The sequence below is a fragment of the Bidens hawaiensis genome, unplaced genomic scaffold (assembly GCF_021521415.1).
Source record: "Bidens hawaiensis isolate Kalapana, Puna unplaced genomic scaffold, B.hawaiensis_p1.1 tig00017762_1, whole genome shotgun sequence".
Lineage (NCBI taxonomy): Eukaryota > Viridiplantae > Streptophyta > Magnoliopsida > Asterales > Asteraceae > Bidens > Bidens hawaiensis.
In genome coordinates, this window is record NW_027492680.1 from 148,735 (window position 1) to 171,663 (window position 22,929).

The following is a 22,929-nucleotide window of genomic DNA, read 5'->3' on the forward strand; positions in this document are numbered from 1 at the left end:
AAGGTGAAAAATGAATGAAGAAATGAGGGTTTTGAAGGAGGAGACTTGGGGTGGAAGACTGACCGGAAGTAGCCGGTGGAGGATGGTACGGACGACGGGCAGATGACGGTGGGGTGTATTAAATGTATAATGTTATATATATAATGTAATGGGGAAGAGAGAGATATAAGAAGGAGTGGTAACTTGTCTTTTTGTCTTTATATGGAACTTGGAGTTTTGGTACCTCTATTTATGCTTATATTACATCAACGACCTTTTAATTATTATATGTAACATTTTACATGTTTGGTGTTATTAGGGAGCTTTGCGGCACCTTATTTTTGGTATTTTTTTGTATTTTTTCTTTATGTTTTTTTCAGCTTTGGTATGTAATTAATGTAACGAAAACTGAACGAATGTCAATTTTGTTTTTGTTCTTTTTTTATTATTTTGTTTTAGTTTTGTTACCGTGACGAACATGACAAAATCGACCGAATTTGCCTAGACTCACCGCGTTTTGTTCTAGTGCCGTAATGAAAACCGACCGAATGATGATGTTTTTTTAGTTTCAATATCGTAATGAACATGACGAAAACCGACCGAATTCGCATAGTCACCGCTTCAACGTCCGGGATCGATAACAGTCGGGTTTTACCAATAATCATGTTTTATCAACCGACGTCAAGCCATTGGTCCACCCCATATTTTAATTTTTTTGTCTTAGTACCATTACAATAACACGCGTAACCCAAACTGGCCAAACTTGTGTTGACTTACCGCATTAACGCATGGGTTTTACCATTGCTCGGGTTTATCGACCTGCTCGGCACAACGAGTCGAGAAGAACACTGGTAATTCTTTAAATTCAAGGTTTGGTTTGGTCGGGTTGCTCGGCGTCTTGGGTTCAAGAGAACATGCTTGCAATTTCGGGTTCATGAAACCGATTTGTGAGTGTGTAAGGTAGACAAGGCCGGCTGTGAGGCAGGGCCGGATGATGCCAACCTCGGGCCAGCACACAAACATGCCTTATTTTTTCTTTTTTTAGTTATATATACTTTTTTTGTAAAAAAATATTTAATTTGAATGTTTAAACTCAATTACTCAATTAATTTAAGACGTAATTTTTTTTTCTTCTTCGTTCAAAACAAATTCACGATTCACAGAGATAGCACTGAAGGTTGAGTCTTGGCTTCCTCACATAATGGAATATCAGTAATAGTATGATGTGGAACACGGACAGTTTGGATTCCTCGGCTTGTGCCCGAGTACCCATAAGCTTGTTTGAAAAAAAAAACTCAGTTGAAACTGTCTTGTATGTAAAAAAGAAGATGCATAGCTCAGTAGAAGGTATGCCCACACTGGCACACATAACCTCATTGCTCACTCATTTACCTCGTTTAAGTTAAGTCTAAATCTTAATTTTTATAACTTAATTAAAACTCGTATAGTAGTCAAATTTAAACTTTTCAATTTCAATTCTTGCATCAGGCTAAGCTTGTTGGTTTGCTTGTAACTCTTTTGTGTCATACTAAATTTATTTATCAAATTGGAGTTTATGTAAATGTATTAACTTCTATAAAAATAACCAGTTGGCATGGAGTTTCTACGAGTCAAGTTCGAGATCAAACTTCAAGTCTTTAAGAATAAAACAAACCAAGCTAAATCGTTTAACTTCGAGCACAAGACTGCGCTCGAGTTAGCTCAGCTCAACTATATGTTGAGCGGCACGAGTGAAGATAAAGATAATTGTTGTAAAAATGTAACTTGTTGAGGGACTAAACAGAAAGATATAGGTTGGTATAGGTGTGGAGTGTGAACGTAGATAGGGGTTTTTACAGCGACGTCATGAAAGTGGGTATTTGTGCAAAAGAAAAGAAAGGTGTGGTAGTATGTGCCTGCCCTGCCGTGTACTACTTTTTATTCTTTTCTCACTTTTTTCAAATTACTCATCATTTTCCCATTTAATTTTATACAAACTATAGTGTATCAAATTTTGCCTGTATATATGTTTGTATATCTCATGTGTCAACTAGACTATATTTCCCCATGTGTGTATCTATGACAAAGTTGCGTAAAAAAAACTCGTCTGATCATCTTCATTTTAACGATAAGAGAAAACCAACTATAAGTTGAAGGACCTCACGATTATTTCCAGACAAAGGTGAAACTTGAACATATTTAAGACCATCCGCTATAGGGCTTGGTGGGGGCGATTTTTTGGGCGCCGAGGGCGGCAAACACCGCAGTGGGGCATTAAACCATAGATACACACGTGATTGAAGGGTGGGCGCCAACAATCCGATCGTTATGTTGGCCGGCGCGGATGAAAGAATTTGGTGGGGGGCCTCTCAGCAGCTCTCTCCATCTCTCTCTCTCACACATACATACATATGCATATAGATGTGTAATAGGGGCGCCCTTGGGGCATTAAACCATAACGGGGCATCTTTGGGGCGGAGCTTCGATGTCCTCGGTGCTTACGTGACGCCAACATGGCACAGTGGAGGGGCTTCGAAGCCCCCCACCATAGTGGATGGTCTAAGACTTCCCTCTTTTTAAAGAGATGTGATCTTTATATACCACCACATGGTGACTGTGCATGTCTATACAACTAGTATAAGACTATACAAGGGCTTATAGGTCATGCATGACTGACAAGTATGCAGAGGGGACACAAAAATAGTTTTTTCAGTTTATATGACCCATGTAGCCCTTTACGAGGCGTATAACCAACAAGTGATGTATAAAGATCCCGTGCATTTATACATCTCACCTCAACCACCTAGACTTGGATAATTGATATCCCATTTGTATATCTAGTGTTCGAATTAAATACACTACAGAGGCGGATCCAGTAAAATTCGTTAGGGTGGGCACAAAAAGGATCAGAAAAAAATAGGTCGGGTCAAAAAGAACTTGGCCGGCCAACAATTGTAGAGGCCCAGAGCAAAATGAACTTTGAGTATCAATTTACTGCACCTTCTTAGAGCATTCTTAGCTCGTCCATCATCTCTATCTCAATAACTACATTAAAAATCAATATATTTCCTCTTTTTGGTTCAATTCAATAATATTTTTTTATATCTTTATTATTACAGTTTTCACCCTACTCTATTCACAACCAATTCAACAAATATTTAAAAATAAATATGAGCAAACAAACTTTCCCCAAATTTATAAAAAAATCACTAACGTTTATTTTTCATTTACTCGCAACTACTCAAACCCTTATCCTATAATCTATAAAACCCTCTCACAAAAGTTTAGAGGATGAGTTGAGAATGTTCTTATAATTCAAATTGTGTGGAACGTAATAGTATTACTTTTAATGTTATTCACCTATTTCATGAAAATTATATATGATAACATCATAAATAATAAAACAATAAACTTTGATTATATAACCAATAAAAAAACCTTACATAAAAAATTAACAAACAAACCCAACTTAACCATAGATTAAACTAAAAATATAGATTTGTTAAAAAAAAAAAGAAATAAGTAAATAATACAAATCACAATAATAATATAAATAGCTTGGTTTGACTTGGAAGTTGGACCCGAGGTCGTTCAAATAAAAGCTGTCAATTAAATAAAATATAACCACTACCCCTATAATGACTATATCATCTTCTTCCTTGCACAAAACTAATCACGGTACATCGGAAAAACTGGAAAAAGAAAACACATGCCTCCCTCCCTTCACTTATTTTCTTTTCTTTACTCTCTTATTCTCTCTCTAGTTCAGCCACATGTGGGCACCGACTGATTTTCAACTCATTTTATACCTGTAAATACGACACTCTGGCAGGCGCGGACGGTGGGCAACGGCCCACTGTAGTTAATCCTTGAATCCTCCCCTGATACATTATAATATAATTAATGTACGAAACTTTTAAGGTGTGTGAATTAAAGAAAAAAAAGACCAAGGACATGGTGACAAAAGTGTAATTAACACATTTTGATTCTTATAGCATAATTGTTTGTAGATTTAAAAGTATGTTTAGAAATGTGTGAGTTAGCCATTTTAAAAAATTAGGCATCACAACATTACAACTGAATAACATGTTTATAAGTGGAATTTTAATTGTTAAAATTAGCGGTTCTATAACATATTATCAAAGGAATGCAATTTATAGTTTTATACCATCAAATTTTGAAATTGATTTATTTATGATTTCTTATAAAATGATGAAATATGGTCGAACGGCCAATTTTATACAACCCAATACAAACTAGCAAGAAACTAGACCGTGTAAGTGATAAAGTTACATAATAATAAAACTAATATCAACGCGTTCATAATTATTGTCTTAACTTTCAAGTTGGCGATAGAATAATATATAAATGTATAACAAACAAACTTAACGATAGTTAATATATCAAACATTAGTACATTACACCATCAACTATGCATAAAACCGTGGTTAGCGGGTATAATACCATATATATCATGTACAAATCAATTTTAACCAAACATTTAATGAAATAATTATGTAATAATAAATTTTGATAGTGTGAATTACGTTAATTATTTATTTAAAACAAATTTCCATCAATAATATTTATTTTAAAAAATTGCTTCATTTATTAAAGAATATAATATTTGATATGACATCTAAATTTGAATTAATTAAATAATATAAAATGATGGTGATAATATACAAAAGTTAAAAGTATCACAATCAAGCTAACTGTTTTCAAATCATAATTGCTATTGAAAGATATTATTTTGGATAAAAAAAAGGACACTCTTCTTCAAAATAAGATTTTGTTATTATTTTAAAAACAAAGTGGAGTTATTTTGATATTATTACTTTAAAAATTCCATTAATTTCACCGTAAAGGTTGTGGATGAGCGAGCGTGCAAATCTGATCTTACTTTTACTTTATATTACTTTAATTTTCTTTTTGTAATAAACACATAACAACCGCCAAGCTACCTAAATTTATCAATTTGTTTACATTTTTAATCATCAAATTCGAAATACTTTAATTGCAACTTAACAAACACAAATGTAACTGTAAGTTTAATTGTCGTTAAAAAAAAAAACTGTAAGTTTAATTTGTTACATGTTCAAGTCTCATGATTATCAGTAACTGTGTATTTTATAAGTAGCACTCACTTAAATGTAAACGAACATTGTAAGTTTAACCTTCAAGTCACAAATGTGACCCGATAATTTCTCTTTCTTACCAATTATATGATAAAATTTATTAACGTTTATGTTTATTTATTTTTTTATTTTTTTTAAGATTGGCGACTTTTTTGAATTTAGGCTATCACACTCTCTAAAATTGGAGAGCCTTGATGCTACACTCTGACCAGACTATGTTATCCTAATCGGGTTCACGCTGGCTTTAAAGTTATTAATAATCAACCAAATTAAGTACATAAATCAATTAAATTTCGCACCTCTCTTTCATTTGAATTAAGTTCTACTTGTAAATGTCTGATTATTTAAAAAGTCTCGTTAATAAATAGTCAATATAAACAATTAAACGTTTGAAACAATTTGAAAATACAGAAAGATAAAACAAATAAATAGTAGACTCTGTTGCCATTTGGTTCACTGAAGCTGGAGTATAGTTCGAATCTCACTTTCATCACAAAATAATTTTGTTATTGTTAACACTTAACAGATATATCATTGAGCTCTATGGCATAGAAAAGTCGGAGGGTTTTACAGATTGGCGTCGTCCTCAAGCATCGAAATAACAATTGGCGGTTGAAGTCTAATCTAAGACATGAATACACCTGGGTTATAAAAGAGGCATGTCAACAGTCATTAAGAGGCTACCTCTTAATAGCTCATAAATTCTTAATTGTTAAGAGGTAGCCTAAAGTTTGAATGGTTAAGAGATAACCATTAACAGGTAGTCTCTTAACCATTCAGACTTAAGGTTACCTTTTAACTATTAAGAAGTTATGAGTCATTAAGAGTTAGCCTCTTAATGATTGTTAAGAGGCTACCAAACAGCTCTAAGTCTGAATTAGAACGTTATTGGATAAAAATAAATAGTAAAAGAAGTGTTTAAATGTGTATTTAAGAAAGAAAAAGAAAGAGGTGGGTTAACGTCAAAAAGCCGGTGATGAATAATAATAATAATAATACATCTTTTCTTTTCTTTTTTGTACGATCCCTAGGAAACACAGAACCATCCTTCACCTTTACCCCACACAAATGCTTTTTCTAGATTATCAAGATTTTATTACAAAACAATAAAATATATAAAAATCATAATATAGAATCTTAAATTTAGTTAGACGATTATTATATCTTTGTAGCTTGTAATCACATTTGATTATATGATTATAGAAAATATAGTTGGTATTGAAGAATGAAGTTTTATGGTGTCGATGATTTTATAATACAGGAAGAACAAGACTATCTTTGAGAATCATGAATTTTTAGTTTGAAGAAAAAAAATTAAACCTTAAATTAGTAGAGTAATTGAGTTTAAATTTAAAAAATACATACTTTTTTATTTTCAAAAAGAATATATATATAATCTTTTAAAAAATTTGGGCCTATTAAGATATCGGTCGGGATCAGTCGGTCTTGAAAAAAGTGATCTCAACTCCATGTTGGTTAATATTTGACACTAGAGAGATTCTCATGGGAAAATTTAATGTATGTTCTCTCCCTCACACATTTAGACAAATTGATTGAATATTTTCATGTCTGTCTTAAAGATATGGAGAACTTCTTGTAAAAAAAAAAAAAAAAAGATTACATTGTTTTACATGTTGCTTTATGGGACGAGATACAACTAAAATTGACATAAATGATACGGGTATTCTTAGATCGTGCAAGAGTTTGAAGATATCATATGTCAGTTAGATCGTCTTGTATTTGCGGCGTAATGCAGCGGTTGGTTTGGGCGATCCATGAGAGATCGCTTACATTTCGTCCCCTCTTACCTCCTTTATTTATTTCGAGTCTCGTTATTTCTCGTGTTTTTATCTTTTAGACACGTTCATGTTTTTGTGAGTCTCTTGTAATGAGTCATAATTTTATCAGGTCTTGTTTCGTCCTCTCTAGTTTCTTACTAATAGAGCTTTTGCTTAATCATATTTTTATTTTGAGTAGCTAGAAATACGAGTAAATAAATGTATGTGTGTGTCGCCGTAAAAATATATTATAAAATAAAAAGAATGACAAAACAAAGTAAAGTGTTGTTTATAACTAATAGTTTAAATGTTATTTACATTTTGAGACTTTTAGCACACAAAAATATACCACAACAGAAGTCAAATAAAATATGGAATAACTTAAATTTACGGTCCAAATGTCCAACACTTTCTTAAGTCGTATAAAATTAGTTTTCAATCTTGTTTTTTATTTAAACGGTTAATCTTTATCTAAATCCATTAAACTTGTCCGGTACATGATTTAAACCCTCGATCTTTAAAAGTAAAGAGCACCTGTTATATATCCGTATTACCATATATTGAGGCAAACGCACATTGATAAATTGGTTTTTATCTAGTCTTGCCGTATCTAATTTATTCTTTCGACTTTCTTTTAAGTTACCTAATGAAAAATTTGCTTTTAGTTTACTAACGAAATAAAAGGAAAACATTCAACAAGTTACGTCGGTGTCCCTTTTTGAATAACAAAGTTGGGGCCGGGGGTGACCCCGACCCCCTCTGTTTTATCGCCCGACAGTTTAAATTTATCTTTTTACGGTCGGAGATTTTTATACATCGTGTAAATTTACTCGTTTCTGACCGAAATTTTGAGTCTGGCCCCCATCGTTTTTTCGCTTGGTAGTATAAATTTATCCTTTTTCTGCCAATATTTGTATAGTAAATTTACTTGTTTCCGACCGAAATTTTGAGCCCGGCCCCTCCGTTTTTTGCTCGGTAGCGTAAATTTATTCTTTTTCAGCCGAAAATTTTTATACATAGTGTAAATTTACCCGTTTTCGACCGAAATTATGAGCCCACCCCCCTTTAGTTTAAAAATCTTTTATACATATTGAGTTCGATTCCCTCGACGTGTATGTCCAAGCTTCGCCACTAGTCATAACGTTACTATTGATGACCCGTTGGAGACTTCTAAGCAGCTCCGCAACGGCGCAACCTCTGGCTAGGAACCCAAAGGTGTAAACTACAAATGGTATAGACATGTGTTGGTAGTAAAAACATGTTTATCGTGTTATGTCGTTTTACATGAAACAACTTTTAACGTAATATAACCCACCGTGAACGGGTCTCTTCTTAGATATTAAAAACTATAATTAAAAAATATTGAATGTCATTTTTAAGCAGAGTAATCGCCAGCCCACACAATATTAATTTTATAATATGAAACCGGGACTAATAAATCCAAAAATGGGCCGTCAGCTTTTGGGCCTCATCCAATGGGTAGTGGCCACGTGTGATGATTGATACAAAATCCCGCAATATCTACGCAAGAGCACGTGCGCGGATTTAACGCGCTTTGTTGGATTATTATTATTATTATTATTATTATTATTATTATTATTATTATTATTCTGCCTTTGGAACCTTCTTTCTTCTATTCTTCTGCCATTTGTTTTAAAGGTTTTAATAATAAGTATGTAAATCATGTATACATGATTTCGTAAAATAAATATGTACATTACTATGTTGATGACTGATAATGTGGAATTGTTGGGTCCCATTAAAAGTTAATATTCTTAGGTAGAGAGCGGTAATTGCACTACTCACGAACTATTTAAAGTCGGTTTGATAACAAGCTCGAAATGATTTGAATCTTTTCAAGCTCTAGCCGACCCGAGCCTTAAATAAGAGCAGTTTAGTTATTGAGAATTGTATAGGAAAGCTTGTCAAGCCATGTGTATATTTAACTGTTTTCTTTTATTTTTGGACTTGTATATGTTAATTCTACACTACACAACCTTGCTCAAGCAGTCAAGCCAAGCTTTGGTTCGTTTTAAGATACTACACTTGTATATATTAATTTTACATGAATCTACTCATCTCGAAAATAGTTTAATCCTTTTAAGTTGTATCATGAACATTTTGCACATTATTACAATTCTAAATGTGAAAAGAGTTTAAAATTTAAGACTATTCTATTATTTATAGTTTTAATAAAAGTTTTTTTCACATAAAATAAACTTTGAGTGACCTAATTCTCAGTTCTCATGTAGCGAGATCTGGCCAGCTATCGAACTATCAGTTCTAACAGCTAGCCGTCGGTCAATCGGAAGAAGAGAGAAAGCAATCATGGTGTATTTGAAATTATGAACCAACGACAAACAATTTATGGTTTAAATAGTTAAGCCAAAAGGTCCAATTTGGTTTTCAAAATACAAAACATAACTATACATTATCTTAAATAATAATAATAATAATAATAATAATAATAATAATAATAATAATAATAATAATAAATTATAAGTTGTAGCATGGGAACGTCTTTTGTTATTATACTTATCCGTGATTATTGGCTACGTTAGCTACCAACTACAATATTAAATACGTAACATGAAACATGGCTTTGTTTTGATTTTTGTAAAGTAGTTTAAATACGAGATAAAGATATGCCACGTGGAAAAAGGCATCTTTTGCCTAGACTATAGTAACTAGGACTCTATTATTGTGTACTCGTTATATAATAATTTTCAAGGTTATTGGGTTATCCAAATACAAATAATATTGTATGGTTCATGAGATTCGTGTATTTTTAATTTTATAAAGTAAATTGGAAACTATTAACTAACCGTAACCTGTTATTGGTTAAACGATCAAAACCGGGTTTTGCCAATAACCGGTGGCGATTCTTGAATGGTTTTTAGTGACAAAATAAACACACTAATCGTTGTACCCGGTTAGGCTTGCTTAGTAATCGGTTAACCTTATTGACATATTGAAATTAACCTTATTAACAATAGCCTTATTAATCTATTAAAATTAATCGGTTTTGGTTAACCGTTTCCTACGTGAAAATTTCTAACCGGTGTCTAACCTACGGTTAATATCGGTTTGTCAGTCCATTTCTATTTTTAATTTTGGGCCGGTTTCGGTTTGATTAACCTGTTAGGATTTGCACCTCTAGGTGTGGATGATTAGCTAATGGGCTTAAAGATGGTTATGTGTACAGGTGCACAAAAAACCCGAACCCGGAACCGGACCCGAAAGAAAAACCCCCGGAATCGGTTTTTCTAAAACCCGGGGTTTTAATACCCAAACCCGAACCCGACCCGTAGGGTACGGATAGGGTATGACTTTCAATGTTGAAACCCGAACCCGAACCCGTACCCGATCTAAACCCGATAATACCCGAAACCCGGTTCTAGGTATACCCGAAACCCGGTTCTAGTTATACCCGAAACCCGGGTTTTTTGAATACCCGAACAAGATTTTTTGCATGCTAGGATATTAGTGTTTGTGCACATGTTTTTGTGTGGCTGTCCACAAATTTGTAGTCGTTCTCCAACGGATCTTTTTTGGAGTACGTATATGATATTTTTTTTTGAAAAGGCGGTATTTTATAAAAATAAATAAAAAACAGTCCTAGCAAGTAGCTAGAACAAAAAAACAAAACATTACAAATACAATAGAGGGTTCTTAAGCCACTCGATCCTAGAAATATTACATTTACGATTTCTGCTACTATACCATAAGAACGAGAAATTTAAAATTTCATCAAATATCGTCTCTTTGTTATGCCGATTCTTCTCAAATACCAAGTCATTTCTGAATCTCCAAATAATCCACCAAGTGACAAATATAATCATCCCGATCATATCTTTCTTATGAGTTTGGACTCTTAAAGTGTCCCACCAAGACATCAGCTCAATCGGAGCCAAAGAGGAAGACAACGGTAGGCCAAGCCAAGAAGCAACAAGAACCCAAATCCGATTAGCCACCGAGCACATACCGAAAACATGGTCAATAGACTCCTCATGATCATTACAGATAGGACATAAAGAACTCGGAATGTCTATACCTTACTCACCAGATTGATTCTCATAGGAAGTCTCTTAAGTAACACCCTCCAAGCACAAATATTAACTTTTCTAGGAAGAAATTTTGAACCATATTGTCTTTCGAGCCCACGAAGGAAGAATAAAGTCATCAATAACCTTCCTTACACCCTTAACCGTGAAGTCTGTCATATCCCCAAAACTCCAAATCCATCTATCTTGAGAATCCGTTAAACTTACATGTCCTAACTCCACCATCAAATTATCAAATTGTTCACTTTCTCTCCCCCCTCTAATCTCTCTTCTCCAATTCCAAGAACCACCGTCTGCCCTTTGATTAACAAAACATTGCTTGTCCATTTCCAACGCATAAAGGCGAGGATATTTGACCGCCAACGTACTACTTGTCCCCCAACAGTCTAACCAAAATCTAGTTTCTTGACCGTTTCCTATCTTTTTTTGAACAGCCGAAAGAGGAATTACTTCTAAATCGTGTAGTTTATTAAATGAGTTACACATAGACGACCACACACCCGACCCTAACCCACTATTTTCACGATAATTAGGATTCATTTCAACTCCATATATGGCTTTGATCAACTTAACCCACACGCAATTGCTATCTTAAACAAACCTCCAACGCCACTTTCGTAAAAGAGCCTTGTTAAATGCCTCCAAGGAACCAATCTCAATATTAATACTTGTTTAGAGCAACACCTTTTGATATACCAAACAACAACTGAAAACACATAAAATATATGTTTTTTGTATCATTGTTTAGTTGTTTATGTATGTTTGAATGAACTTTGAAGTTTGTATTAAAAAAAATGGAGTTAGGATAAAAAAATGAAACAGACCCGTTACAGAAGAAAATTGTAGAAAATGGGTTTTTTTGAATACCCGGAAAATAGGGTATTCAAAACCCATAAAACGGGTTTTTTTCAATACCCGAAAATAGGGTCTTCAAATACCCGGGTATTGAAGACCCGGTTCAATACCCTACCCGAACCCGGTACATAGGGTATGGTTTTTCATGCCAATACCCGACCCGATTATTGTTAATATCCGATTTTTCAATATCCGATCATACCTGAACTCGGTTCCATACTCGAACCCGGTTTTCATAATACCCGATTTGTGCACCTCTAGTTATGTGGGTTAGTTGGTAAATGACTAATATAGATTTATATTTCTTCTTTTAAAGGTTAGTCACGAGTCACAACTAGTACTTTATTTAAAAATTATGGGTTTGTCATTTGTGTGTGTTAATTTATCTTTTAGTAGGTTGAAAATTTTAATATTGAATTATTTAAAAGTAATTTTTTTCTAAGTATTTATTTAAACATTTTACCAGTGTCGCTGTAAAAAAATTTTGAGCGTTGCTCACGTTACGAGTACACGCCTAAATTAAATAAAAAATTCATAGGTGTCGACTCGCACATATACGCACGCCTCAGTGTTATAAGACAAAACAAAAAACAGAATCTTACAGAAAACCGATTTAACATATATGACAAAAATATTATATGACCTAAAAGTCTAATTAAACCAACTGTTCATCCACAAATTGTACAACGTGTGCATATAACAAACTTATAAACACATACTCAAAACAATTAAATCTTTTGTTTCAGTGACACGCCGATTATCAATAAACTCGACAAAGACCAAAATGATACATTACAAAATCGGTTTTACCTGAACGACATCTTCTCCCTTAATAACGCGTCCAAACACATTAAGCTTTGCATTTAAATCAGGAATTGGCACGGTTGTAATGAAAATATCAAACCCGTCTTTATCTTGTTTGGTATTTGATCATCAAGTTTTATTATTTCTCCCAGGCTCGAGCTCGGCTTGTTTTGACTAACAAGCTCGAGCTCAACCTCGGCTCGTTTCACGCTTTTAATCTGAAGCTCAAGCTCGTCTCATAAGTAACTTTTCAAGCTCAAGTTAGGCTCGCGCCTGGTTCATTTATTGTTTATTAATTAATCTATATACATTGTAAATTATTTTTATATATTTTGAGAAAAACCTTAAACAAGCCTAAGCTCAGTATGAGCGCCTGTGTAGTGCCTTAAATGAGCCAAAGCTAGACTCGAGCTCGGTTTTAATACACAGAAGTCGAAAAGAGTTAAAACTTAAAAATAGGAGCCTAAACTATATTCCTATACAAGGCTCGAGCTTGAGCTTGATAACTAAACGAGCTTTATTCGAGCTTGAGTTAATAACAAATACTCACCAGGCATCAATAAATGCATCCACAATTTCGGGTGAACCTTCCTTGTAAAGTTCCACGGTAATCAAACCTTTAGACGTGTTAAAAATCTGGATACACAAGTATTAACGTATCAAAACCACACCACTTTTGTTTAAACAAAAGCCAGATGGATAATAATGTATCGTCTTAAACGAAAAGGAATATAAAAGACACGAGAAACTTACAGCGTATCCAGGAACATCAGATTTCTTTGATTCCGAAACAACTACATCATCAACCTGTGACAGATTAATATGTATACAAAATTTAAAAAATGAAATGCCACTAGACTAAAGCAAACAACGCACGAATGTGTACCTGAAACTTTCATTAGGTGCATTTAGCATGTATATTATGTGTATGATCATTGATCAAACCCAAGTTGTTGCAATATTTGCATGCAAACGAATAAACGATATAAATAATAAAATAAACGTATGTTAATGTAACTAATATATAGCGTCTGTTATCGACAAACCTTTAAGACCACTGTCTATATGTAGCAAAGAGGAAAAAGTAACTACACTGTACAATGCAACTGCTGGAACACTAATATTTCTTGGTGTTTTTTTCTTTTTGCTTTGCTGTAACAGAGCTTGCGGTTTAATCCTCGCCATTAATGATGAAACCTGTAAAGATTACGGTATCGCAAACCACACACTGCACATAAAAGAATAAACATTATACACAGGTACAAGATCCACATCAAGTTAACATAATACCCAAAACATATTAAGACATGATGGTCCAAGTTGGCCTGTCGTCACTTTTATCCGTAACCCGAAACCCGACCAGAGAAACTATTAACCTGAACCCAAAAGTACTCTATGTCTCGGGACAGAAGTAAAGTTCATGTTAAACGTGTCCAACACCAAATCAAATTGAATGCTCCTAATATCTCGGAGAATATTTAATATAATAATTAGTTTATTATTATAAGATAAGTTAGTCTTATTTTATTTAATCTTGTTTGTTTTGGATTCAAATTGTGTATTTGAGTTAGTATAGGATTAGAATCGTGGGTTTATATATACCATACGTTCAATGTATTAGTTAATTAATTAAGTTTTTCATCGTTTGTCGTTTTCTTAATAAAAGAGTCGATCGTGTATTGATCAAATCTCGTGTTCGTGTTTTTAATTCACCCGCTCAAAATTTAACAGTTCACACCCATTGCTCATTTCCTATATTCTACCAATAGCGTAATTATTAGTCTTATTTGACCGCAAGCATTTGCTTTTTGCTTATACCAGTTCTAACATATTATTATTGGTTTAAATATATAAATGCCGTTAGACCTTGTGTAACATCATTTATTACTTTAGCGTTACTATTTTACCATTCTCGTTGACATGATAAGAATTTGGGGGCTTCAGGATGAAAGTAACAAAGTAAATACTTTTCATTTCAAATAAAAGGATTCAATTACAATAAAAAGGCAGGTAAGCGGGCAACAAACTGCGTCGCCACCCCCTTTTGAATGGCAAAACCGATCATACTGAAAATAAAATTATCGTTCTTCGGCGTCGTTGAGTTACTGTGCACGACCCGCTGAACTCTTTTTAGAAACGTAGCAGCATCGGGAGCAAGAGACCCAAATGTATCAAAAGCAAAAGGAATGAAGGCGTGTTGATTCTCCGTACACGTCTTCTCATGCTTAGCAATTTTTCCTGCTTCTGCCTTTAGCACGGCCTGCCTAGCAATAAATCCGGTGTCCCTAAGCCCGACAAGAGGGGACATCCCAGTAAGGTCCACACAAGCATGCTTCCCCCAGCCCATCCAAACACAAGAATATCCGTGGTCGGGAAGTAAATTGAACGTCGTAAGATACTAAGATTCATATGATAAACTAAACCTTTTATAAAACAAGATCTTCAAAATACACTTTAGCCTTATGTGTATGAACAAGTGATTCCCTATCACTTACGCATATGCATCTAGTGATTTTTTATCACTCAGTATGTGAGTTAAATGTTTCCTCCAAATCACCCAAACTAATGACACCAATGGAGTGATACCATCCAACAAAAGTGGTTTGTGAGCAACAACTCTTATAAGTGGTTTAGAGTGGGCCCAAGTCATTCAAATACAGGGAAAAGAAGATAATCAGGTGTCGATTTGAAACAACAACCAGGTAATATCCATTGGAAGAGAAACGGAAGTTTTTATAAGTTGGTTTGAAATCTGATATGTCATTCTAAGTTGGCGGTTTGAAACAAAGATATGTGTGTTGCATTGCAGATGCTCTGATTGAAATTAAAATTAGTATGTGAAGTTGATAGAAGCCAAGTTCGAGATTCGCTAATCTCCTTCTAAAATAAAATAACACTAAATGTAAAGAGACTTGTTTTGATCAAATTTTGCATGGTCTCCGTTAAAAACCAATCATGCCTTTTATAGGCTTACAAGAAAGTAAGTAATGCATGAAATAAGGTTGATAGGTTAGTGGCATAACTACCCACTAATATTTCTAGGAATTGAAACAACTAAGATAAAGGAATTAACCAACTAATGCAAATAAACATGGGATTTACTAGAGAACATGGAGCCAATAGTTGTGCATCATGAGAGATTCGTATCAGAAGCGGTCCCGTTTACAAACAAAGTTAAAATCCAAACTTGTTTCTTGTTATTTTCTTCTATTTGATTCGAGTTCAAGTAACAAAATCGTTTATGTTAAACCTTATAAGGTTAATTATTATAGGGTGCAGTTATTGTACGCTAATGCCTTAACGTACGTACAGTAGGTACGCGAGACGCTCAAAGACAAAAAACAAAGGCAAAAACATAAATCGCTCAGAAAACGCTCACAAAAGCTTAAACGCTCAAAAACGGTCTTTGTGAAAAAAAGTGAAAAATTGATCGATTAATCATCCAAAACTGTTTTTCGGTGAACCAATATTTGATTGGATATGTATTGACGATTCCGAGATGTTTGGATGTGATTTCATGGATCAATTTGTGAAAAAAATGGATTCGTGTACGTAATGTACGTTAAGTCGTTATTGTATTGAATCTTTTCCCAATTAGTATAAGTGGTTAAGTTAATTAGTTAATTAAGTTTGAGGGGATTAATTTGACGTACAATAATCATTACTTGGGAAGAGGATATCTCACCTGTATAAAACCCTATAAATAAGTTTAAGGGGTATATTATTGGTATAATTATTATTACTTTACGATATCTCACTTTATATTTCTCACTTGTATAAAACCCTATAATTTAGTTTGAGGGTAGATTATTAATATAATTATTACTTGGGAAACAAGTTAACTAACTAATATAAAAACACTATTTTATTCATTCTTCATTCATATTCATTCATAATCAATTATCAATGTCTTCGATGAATGCAATGGATAATATTACTCACAAGTTATATCCTTGTTGCACGACAAATATCGACTAAGAAACCAAAGTATATCAACCACGTGCAAACTGGATACGTGTGGAACAAGTACAACCGGACACATTATGATCGTGACAACTTGCCTCCAAAGATTGTCCTAGGCTACAAGTTTAATATTTTCTATCCTGATCTTATTGGCAACACGAAGGTTCCGGTTTACACATTCGAGCAAGATGGGAAGAGTACCGAAACATGCATTATTCGGTTTCATGCCGGCCCGCCTTATGAGGATATTGTAAGTTTTTAAATATCAGTTTGTGTATTTATTTAGTTATTAATTAGTTTTAGAAATTGTTTATTGATGGGGTTTTTTTTTGTAACAGGCGTTTCGCATTGCTAACGAGGAATTGGAGTGTTCGTGCAAGAAGGGGTTTAAATGCACGTTCGATGGCGGAATCTTACGTGTTTATTTTAACTTTAAACAAGTCGTTTACCGTAGATGAGTATGGTTTATAAATGGTGGTGCTTTGAGAGTTTGAGTTAACTTGAATCTTGATGAATTTTGTACCTTTATATATCTATGTATGCTAACTTGAATCTTGATGAATTGTAGTTTTCATCCTGTTATGTTTAATTCATGTGGTGTTTGAAGATTTGGTGATGTTCTTTTTTTTAAAATAGAAGATGTACACATATATAAGTATTATAATAATTAGGGTAGAGATATTGTACGCTAATGCCTTAACGTACGAGAAGTATGTGAGACGCTCAAAGGCAAAAACCTAAAACACTCATAAAACGCTTACAAAAACTCAAACGCTCAGCCAAAAACCTAAAACGCTCAAAAAACGGTCTTCGTGAAAAAATTAAAAAATTGATCGATTAACGATCCAAAACTGTTTTTTTTCGGTTAACCAATGATTAATTGGATATGTGTTGACGATTCAGAGATGCTGGAATGTGATTTCATGGATTGATTCGTGAGAAACGAGATTCGTGTACATTAATGTACGTTAAAGATTAGTGTATTGGATCTTTTCACATAAGGCCATGAGGTATACACTAACCCATCTTAATTCCACATAAGCTCCACATCATCATTTTTTTCTCTTTCACTCTATGTCATTTAAAGGAAATGGTTTAACCCATTTAACTCATAATTAATATAACAAATCAATTAGTAATTAATACATATTGTTTCTTTTAACCCGTTAAAAGCATAACCTATGGGCCTTTTTAACACACTTAACACAAGTAGGGAGTGGTTTAATCCATCTTTAAAGTGGCATGTCACTTTAACCTATGTAGGGATTAGAGTATACCACATGGCCTAATAATTACGCTATAATTAATTAATTACTGTTAACTATGTTATAAGATTTAACAGTTAGGCATAAATGTTTATCATGTTAGAGCATTCTCATCCTATTCTCTATAAATATGTGAGGGAAGTTTGTAAATTATAGGGTGGGGTGATGAGTGGTTGTGAGTGTAAATTATAGGGTGGAGAGAGAAATGTAGTGATTTTTTGTAAATTTGGGGAAACATTGTTTTCCCTATTTATTTTTTAATATTTGTTGGATTGGTTGTGAGTAGAGGAGAGAGAAAACTGTAATGATAAATGTATAAAAAATACTATTTAATTAAGCATGAGAGAGAAATGTAGTGTTTTTTAGTGTAATTATAGGGATAGAGATGGGGAACGGATTGAGAATGCTCTTATAGAAGCATTTATATTATTTTAACATAATTTTCCTTTTTTTTTTTGGACAAATATCGAATCTTCTAAATGGACTATTAGCTAAATTCACTACATCGGGAGACACTTTTGAAATGAGATCGTAATGTTCATTGCTAAAAACGTTTTAAAATTATTGGTCTTGTTTGACCGCAAGCGCTTGTTTGTTTTCGTTTTAAAATTATTGGTCTTGTTTGACCACGAACGCTTGTTTTTTGTTTTCAATTTTAGGTTGTATATAGATGCTTAGGGGAATGTTAACGTACAAATAAAATTAACGTGCTAAACGTGAGAATCAAGTAGAGTAATTATAAATACAAATAGAGTAATTATGTAATATATAATTACTCTACTTGATTCTCACGTTTTACACGTTAATTTCATTTGTATTTGATCTAAACTCTATGTTTATCCCAGTCAGAATATATTGTTTGTTAAAATATATAAATGCCGTTAGATATTGTGCAAATAAAGCAAAACTATTTTACCAGTCCAGTTGCCATGCTAAGAATTTGCGGACTTCTGGATAAATAAACGAAGTAAATTAAACAGCGTAAGATTCATACAATCAACTAAGCGTTTGGTATTTGCATATCAACTTAAAAAACAAGATCTTCGGTGCAACACTAATTTCATGTAAGAAAGAGCTTTACTTAGTTTGAGTTTGTGACACAAAATCCGTATAGGTTGTTCATATCGACCCGATCCTGCAAGTTACCAATCTAACCTGCCGATGACTGATAGATAGCATAGTACTTGCAAAGAATGCTTGTTCGATAAAGCCAAAAAGACGAATGCCAAGTTTCAACTATTAAGACGCGTGTTATATGATAATATAATTGGCTGCAAATTCCCAAGAACTAGCAGCTGGTTTCAGCCTGCATCCTTCCATTAACTGCTTTATAGCATAGCAGGCTACAAAGAGGTAGATTTGACTTCGAATCTCGATACTTGTACGTGTTGGTACAAGAAGGCCCGGCACATTTTTCCCTTGATGCAGGATAACTGCATAAAACCACATAAAATTTAATTTTAATAAAACTTCAAAAAAAAATTTAAAATTTTATTACTTTACACTTACCAGCTAGGCTTTGGCTCAAAAATACGAGGCAGACTGATATCTTCAGCAAATAAAACAGTAGTTCCAGTTGGTCCGATAACTGTTCTAATAGTGTTGGGTGCTAGCACTTTTGCATTGGCAGCCTTTTCCTAAAGATATTAAAAATAAATAACATTGGTCAAAGTTCACATGTTTGACTATCAACAAACAGAGTCAGCAACCCGTACCTGTGCCAACTCTTCATGGCGCTTCTTTAACTTGTCTTCTCGTTTCTTCCTGCTTGAATCTTGACCAAGTATTTTCCTGATTGCTTCAGCCTAACAGTTTTTGCCACACGGTGAAAGGCTAGAAAAATGTAAAGTAAAAAAGTTGGTTAAAAGTAAGTCAAACCTCTGATTCACGGGCTGCTTTCTCATTCTGAATCTTGCGTCTTTCAGCAGCTTCGGCTTTCTTAAGTTGCTGCTCCAAATCAGTGAGTTTCTCCTTTTGCTCTGTATACATTTAAAGCATAAATCCACAAGCAAATTATGAATCGATACTGTTTGTTAGGCCTGAAAACGAACCGAACGGACACGAATGTATGTTCATGTTCGTTTAACTTAACTGAACAAACGACCAAACATGAACAATTAAACGACTAGAGTTTTCCTGTTCATGTCCGTCAAGAAAATGAACATGTTCTTTTATTTTCGTCCGTTAACAGTATAAATGAACAGTTCACAAACGAACACAGATGAACGGACAAAAACAAATTTAATTGCGCGAAAACCAATTATAAGTAAATGTGAGCATCGATACGTTGGACCTAAAATACTCATAAAACTAGACTAAATCCTAGTAGGTGATTCTTTTAATTTCATAAAACAATACTATATTATAATGGACCTAAAAAATTATAATCAATATACAAACGAACAAACTTAAACACGCGTAAACGAAAGTTAACAAACAAACGCTTACGAACACAAATGAACGAATGAGACATGTGCTTATTTGTTTAACAAAATGAACAAAAAGAACAAAAAGTGTTGTTTGTGTGCGTTAGTTTATTAAATAAACAAACTTTCCACCGTTTCCAAACAGTTCACTGCACGTTCGGTTCATTTAGAGGCCTACTGTTTGTGCAATTATGTTTTGGGTCACATGCTTTGTAGAAACTTACTTCGAGGGGCGGCAGGTGGCAATCCATTTGGAAACTCAATTTGAGTAGCAGCAGAATCCCTGCCAGAAAGTAAAGCCCGTTGGCGTGACGTTAGAGTTTCCCGTTTAGCAACATTTGGAGAATCCGTAGAATCTTTTCTATGTTTCTTCCCCTTGCTTCCTTCATTCTCATTATCAGACACCACATCTTCTTCCTCATAATCTGTATCAACAGAACCACTATCCCTACTTGACCTTAGCGGGCTTGGGTCTTCTTTGAAACCCCTAGAAAGACTCTTGTGTTTCAGTTTTTCAAGGTACCGTATCTCATCATCATCTTCATCATAGTCACCGTCTAAAACACTTTTTTTGGGTACCCGTTTGCTCTTTCGAGTGGGGTCAGTTTTCTCCCCTTGTTTTGAACTGTTTTCTCTCCCGAGTGTAAAACCGACCCTAGAAAAATCCTTCCATGGAATCCCTTGTAGCCCAGTCTTTTTATCCAATGAAGAAACATCTTCATCCGAAGTGTCCTGATATTATTAACCAAATTTAATTAATTCAATAAGCTATAAAGTAAGACTGATAAAAAAAGCAAATATAACAACACTATACCTGAAGAACCAATTTTGCACGAGCACGAGGGGCATCTAAAGACCCTGAAATCTTTGAAGATGAAGAATTAAACTTGGGTTGAATAGTCCTTGTCACGCCACCTAACTTTAGTTTGACTCTTCTCAATTTATTTTCATTTCCACCTTCATTTGCATCTATCGAGTCACCATTATTATCTCTCTTATTTGAGTGTTCACTTTCGGATTTTGTAACACACTGATTAAGATTGAATACTTTTCTCTTCGGGTTAGCATCAACAGCATTCTCATCACTTGATATCCTTCCCGCGTCATCTGAAGGTGGTGTTGACGATAAAGACACTTGATCAGGATTTTCAGGTAATGCTGGAGCCTCGGGTTTAGGCCTTCTAGATGTTTGGGTCCTCTTTCTTTTAAAGATATTATTCCCAGTGCCTTCAAATCGAGAACTGCCAAACTCGTCCATTTTGCTCCCTTTTTAGCCTATAATTATATATCGACACAAATTCGACACACGTAAGCCCAAGAGTTCAACAAGTGGTGAAATAGTCCTGCAGAAAATACTAAACGGTAAGTCTAATAATCTAAAACATCCTTGATAACTCATTGAATGCTAAATTCTTAACAAAAATGATAAACCTAACTGATTTTAACTAAATAGTATCACATGTCTAAATCAGATAGACAAATCACTAAAAAACCATAAACAAAAGCAATCTAAAAAAAGCAGTTGAATAAAAAAAATCGTAAATCTTAGAACCCTAAGCATCTAGGCCTGTAAACAAACCAAACGTTCAGGAACTGTTTGACGCATGTTCGTTTATTTACATCCGTTTATGTTTATTTAAACTTTAATATATATGTAAGTAATTATATTTATATGAGTATAAACATAAACATAAAAGGGACTCGTATAAACTATACATGTATGTATATCAGTATATGTATACTTAACGCTATGTTTGGTAAATTATGGTCATTTTCGTCCGTTATGTTTGTTCATTTATGTCCGTTATGAACTGTTCGTTTAGACTTTAACCGAACGGACATGAGCATGCCCGTTTTCATAATAAACGAACATGACCACAAACTCTTATTCAATTTATATGTTCGTGTTCGGTTAACGCTAAGTTAACGAAACCCAAAATAAAGCTAACTAAACCAATACTAGACACAATAATCCAATCAAATCAACAAACAACAACCAATAACAACACGAATCAAAGCTGAATTTGAACAACGTACAGAAGAATTAATAAATCACCTGACAAAATTGAGACACCGCCAATAGCCGACAGAGATAATAATTAATAATAATAAACGGTGATGATGGAATAATAATAAAACGATGGAACGTGGATATTGATTTGTTATTATAGATATATATAAACGGGTGAAGAAGGAGTATGGTGTGAGTGGGTTAAAATTAGGGTTTGGGAATTTGGGGGTGAATGTGTGATGATGGTGTGGTGGTATTGGTATGGTGACTAGTAGTAGACTCGTAATCTTCTCCATTTTTGTATTATTTTGTTATTATGAGACAGACCCTGATATTGTCTCTTGGGTTTCACCCGGATCCAGATCCCGTCATCTACCCAAACCGGGTTCGAGTGGGTTCGGGACCGCACGCTATCCCTAGCAAAATATAATACCATGTGTAATGGTGAGGAGGGAAACCGTCCACTCCTTCTCTATTGGATGAATTTGGGTCAAACAAAGTCAACCCTCACATGACGCTATATACAAAACACTCATACTCAATTTAGCCCCAAAAAACTCTCGTAGCGCTCCTCCAAAAGCGGCTGGTGCGTTTGGTTCAAGAATACTCCTATCAACAGATCAGTCATGGGATGTCCCACCGTTTAGAGAAAAATATTAAGAGATCA

The 22,929-nt window shown here is 34.0% G+C and overlaps 2 protein-coding genes across 2 annotated transcripts; both read right to left on the bottom strand.

Annotated features, from left to right (window-relative positions):
* Positions 1–12,558: 12,558 nt before the first annotated feature.
* Positions 12,559–13,953, bottom strand: LOC143554599 (peptidyl-prolyl cis-trans isomerase CYP21-4-like). Its single transcript, XM_077044315.1, has 4 exons — positions 13,687–13,953; positions 13,351–13,404; positions 13,148–13,233; positions 12,559–12,718 (listed from the first exon to the last, which is right to left on the bottom strand). The coding sequence occupies exons 1-4, from the start codon at positions 13,780–13,782 to the stop codon at positions 12,586–12,588; spliced, it is 369 nt and encodes a 122-aa protein (XP_076900430.1). The 5' UTR covers positions 13,783–13,953; the 3' UTR covers positions 12,559–12,585.
* A 4,975-nt stretch (positions 13,954–18,928) lies between these two features.
* On the bottom strand, positions 18,929–22,356 carry LOC143554610 (uncharacterized). Its single transcript, XM_077044331.1, has 7 exons — positions 22,308–22,356; positions 21,066–21,594; positions 20,476–20,983; positions 19,704–19,804; positions 19,541–19,630; positions 19,335–19,462; positions 18,929–19,258 (listed from the first exon to the last, which is right to left on the bottom strand). The coding sequence occupies exons 2-7, from the start codon at positions 21,507–21,509 to the stop codon at positions 19,114–19,116; spliced, it is 1,416 nt and encodes a 471-aa protein (XP_076900446.1). The 5' UTR covers positions 21,510–21,594; positions 22,308–22,356; the 3' UTR covers positions 18,929–19,113.
* Between the last annotated feature and the right edge of the window lie 573 nt (positions 22,357–22,929).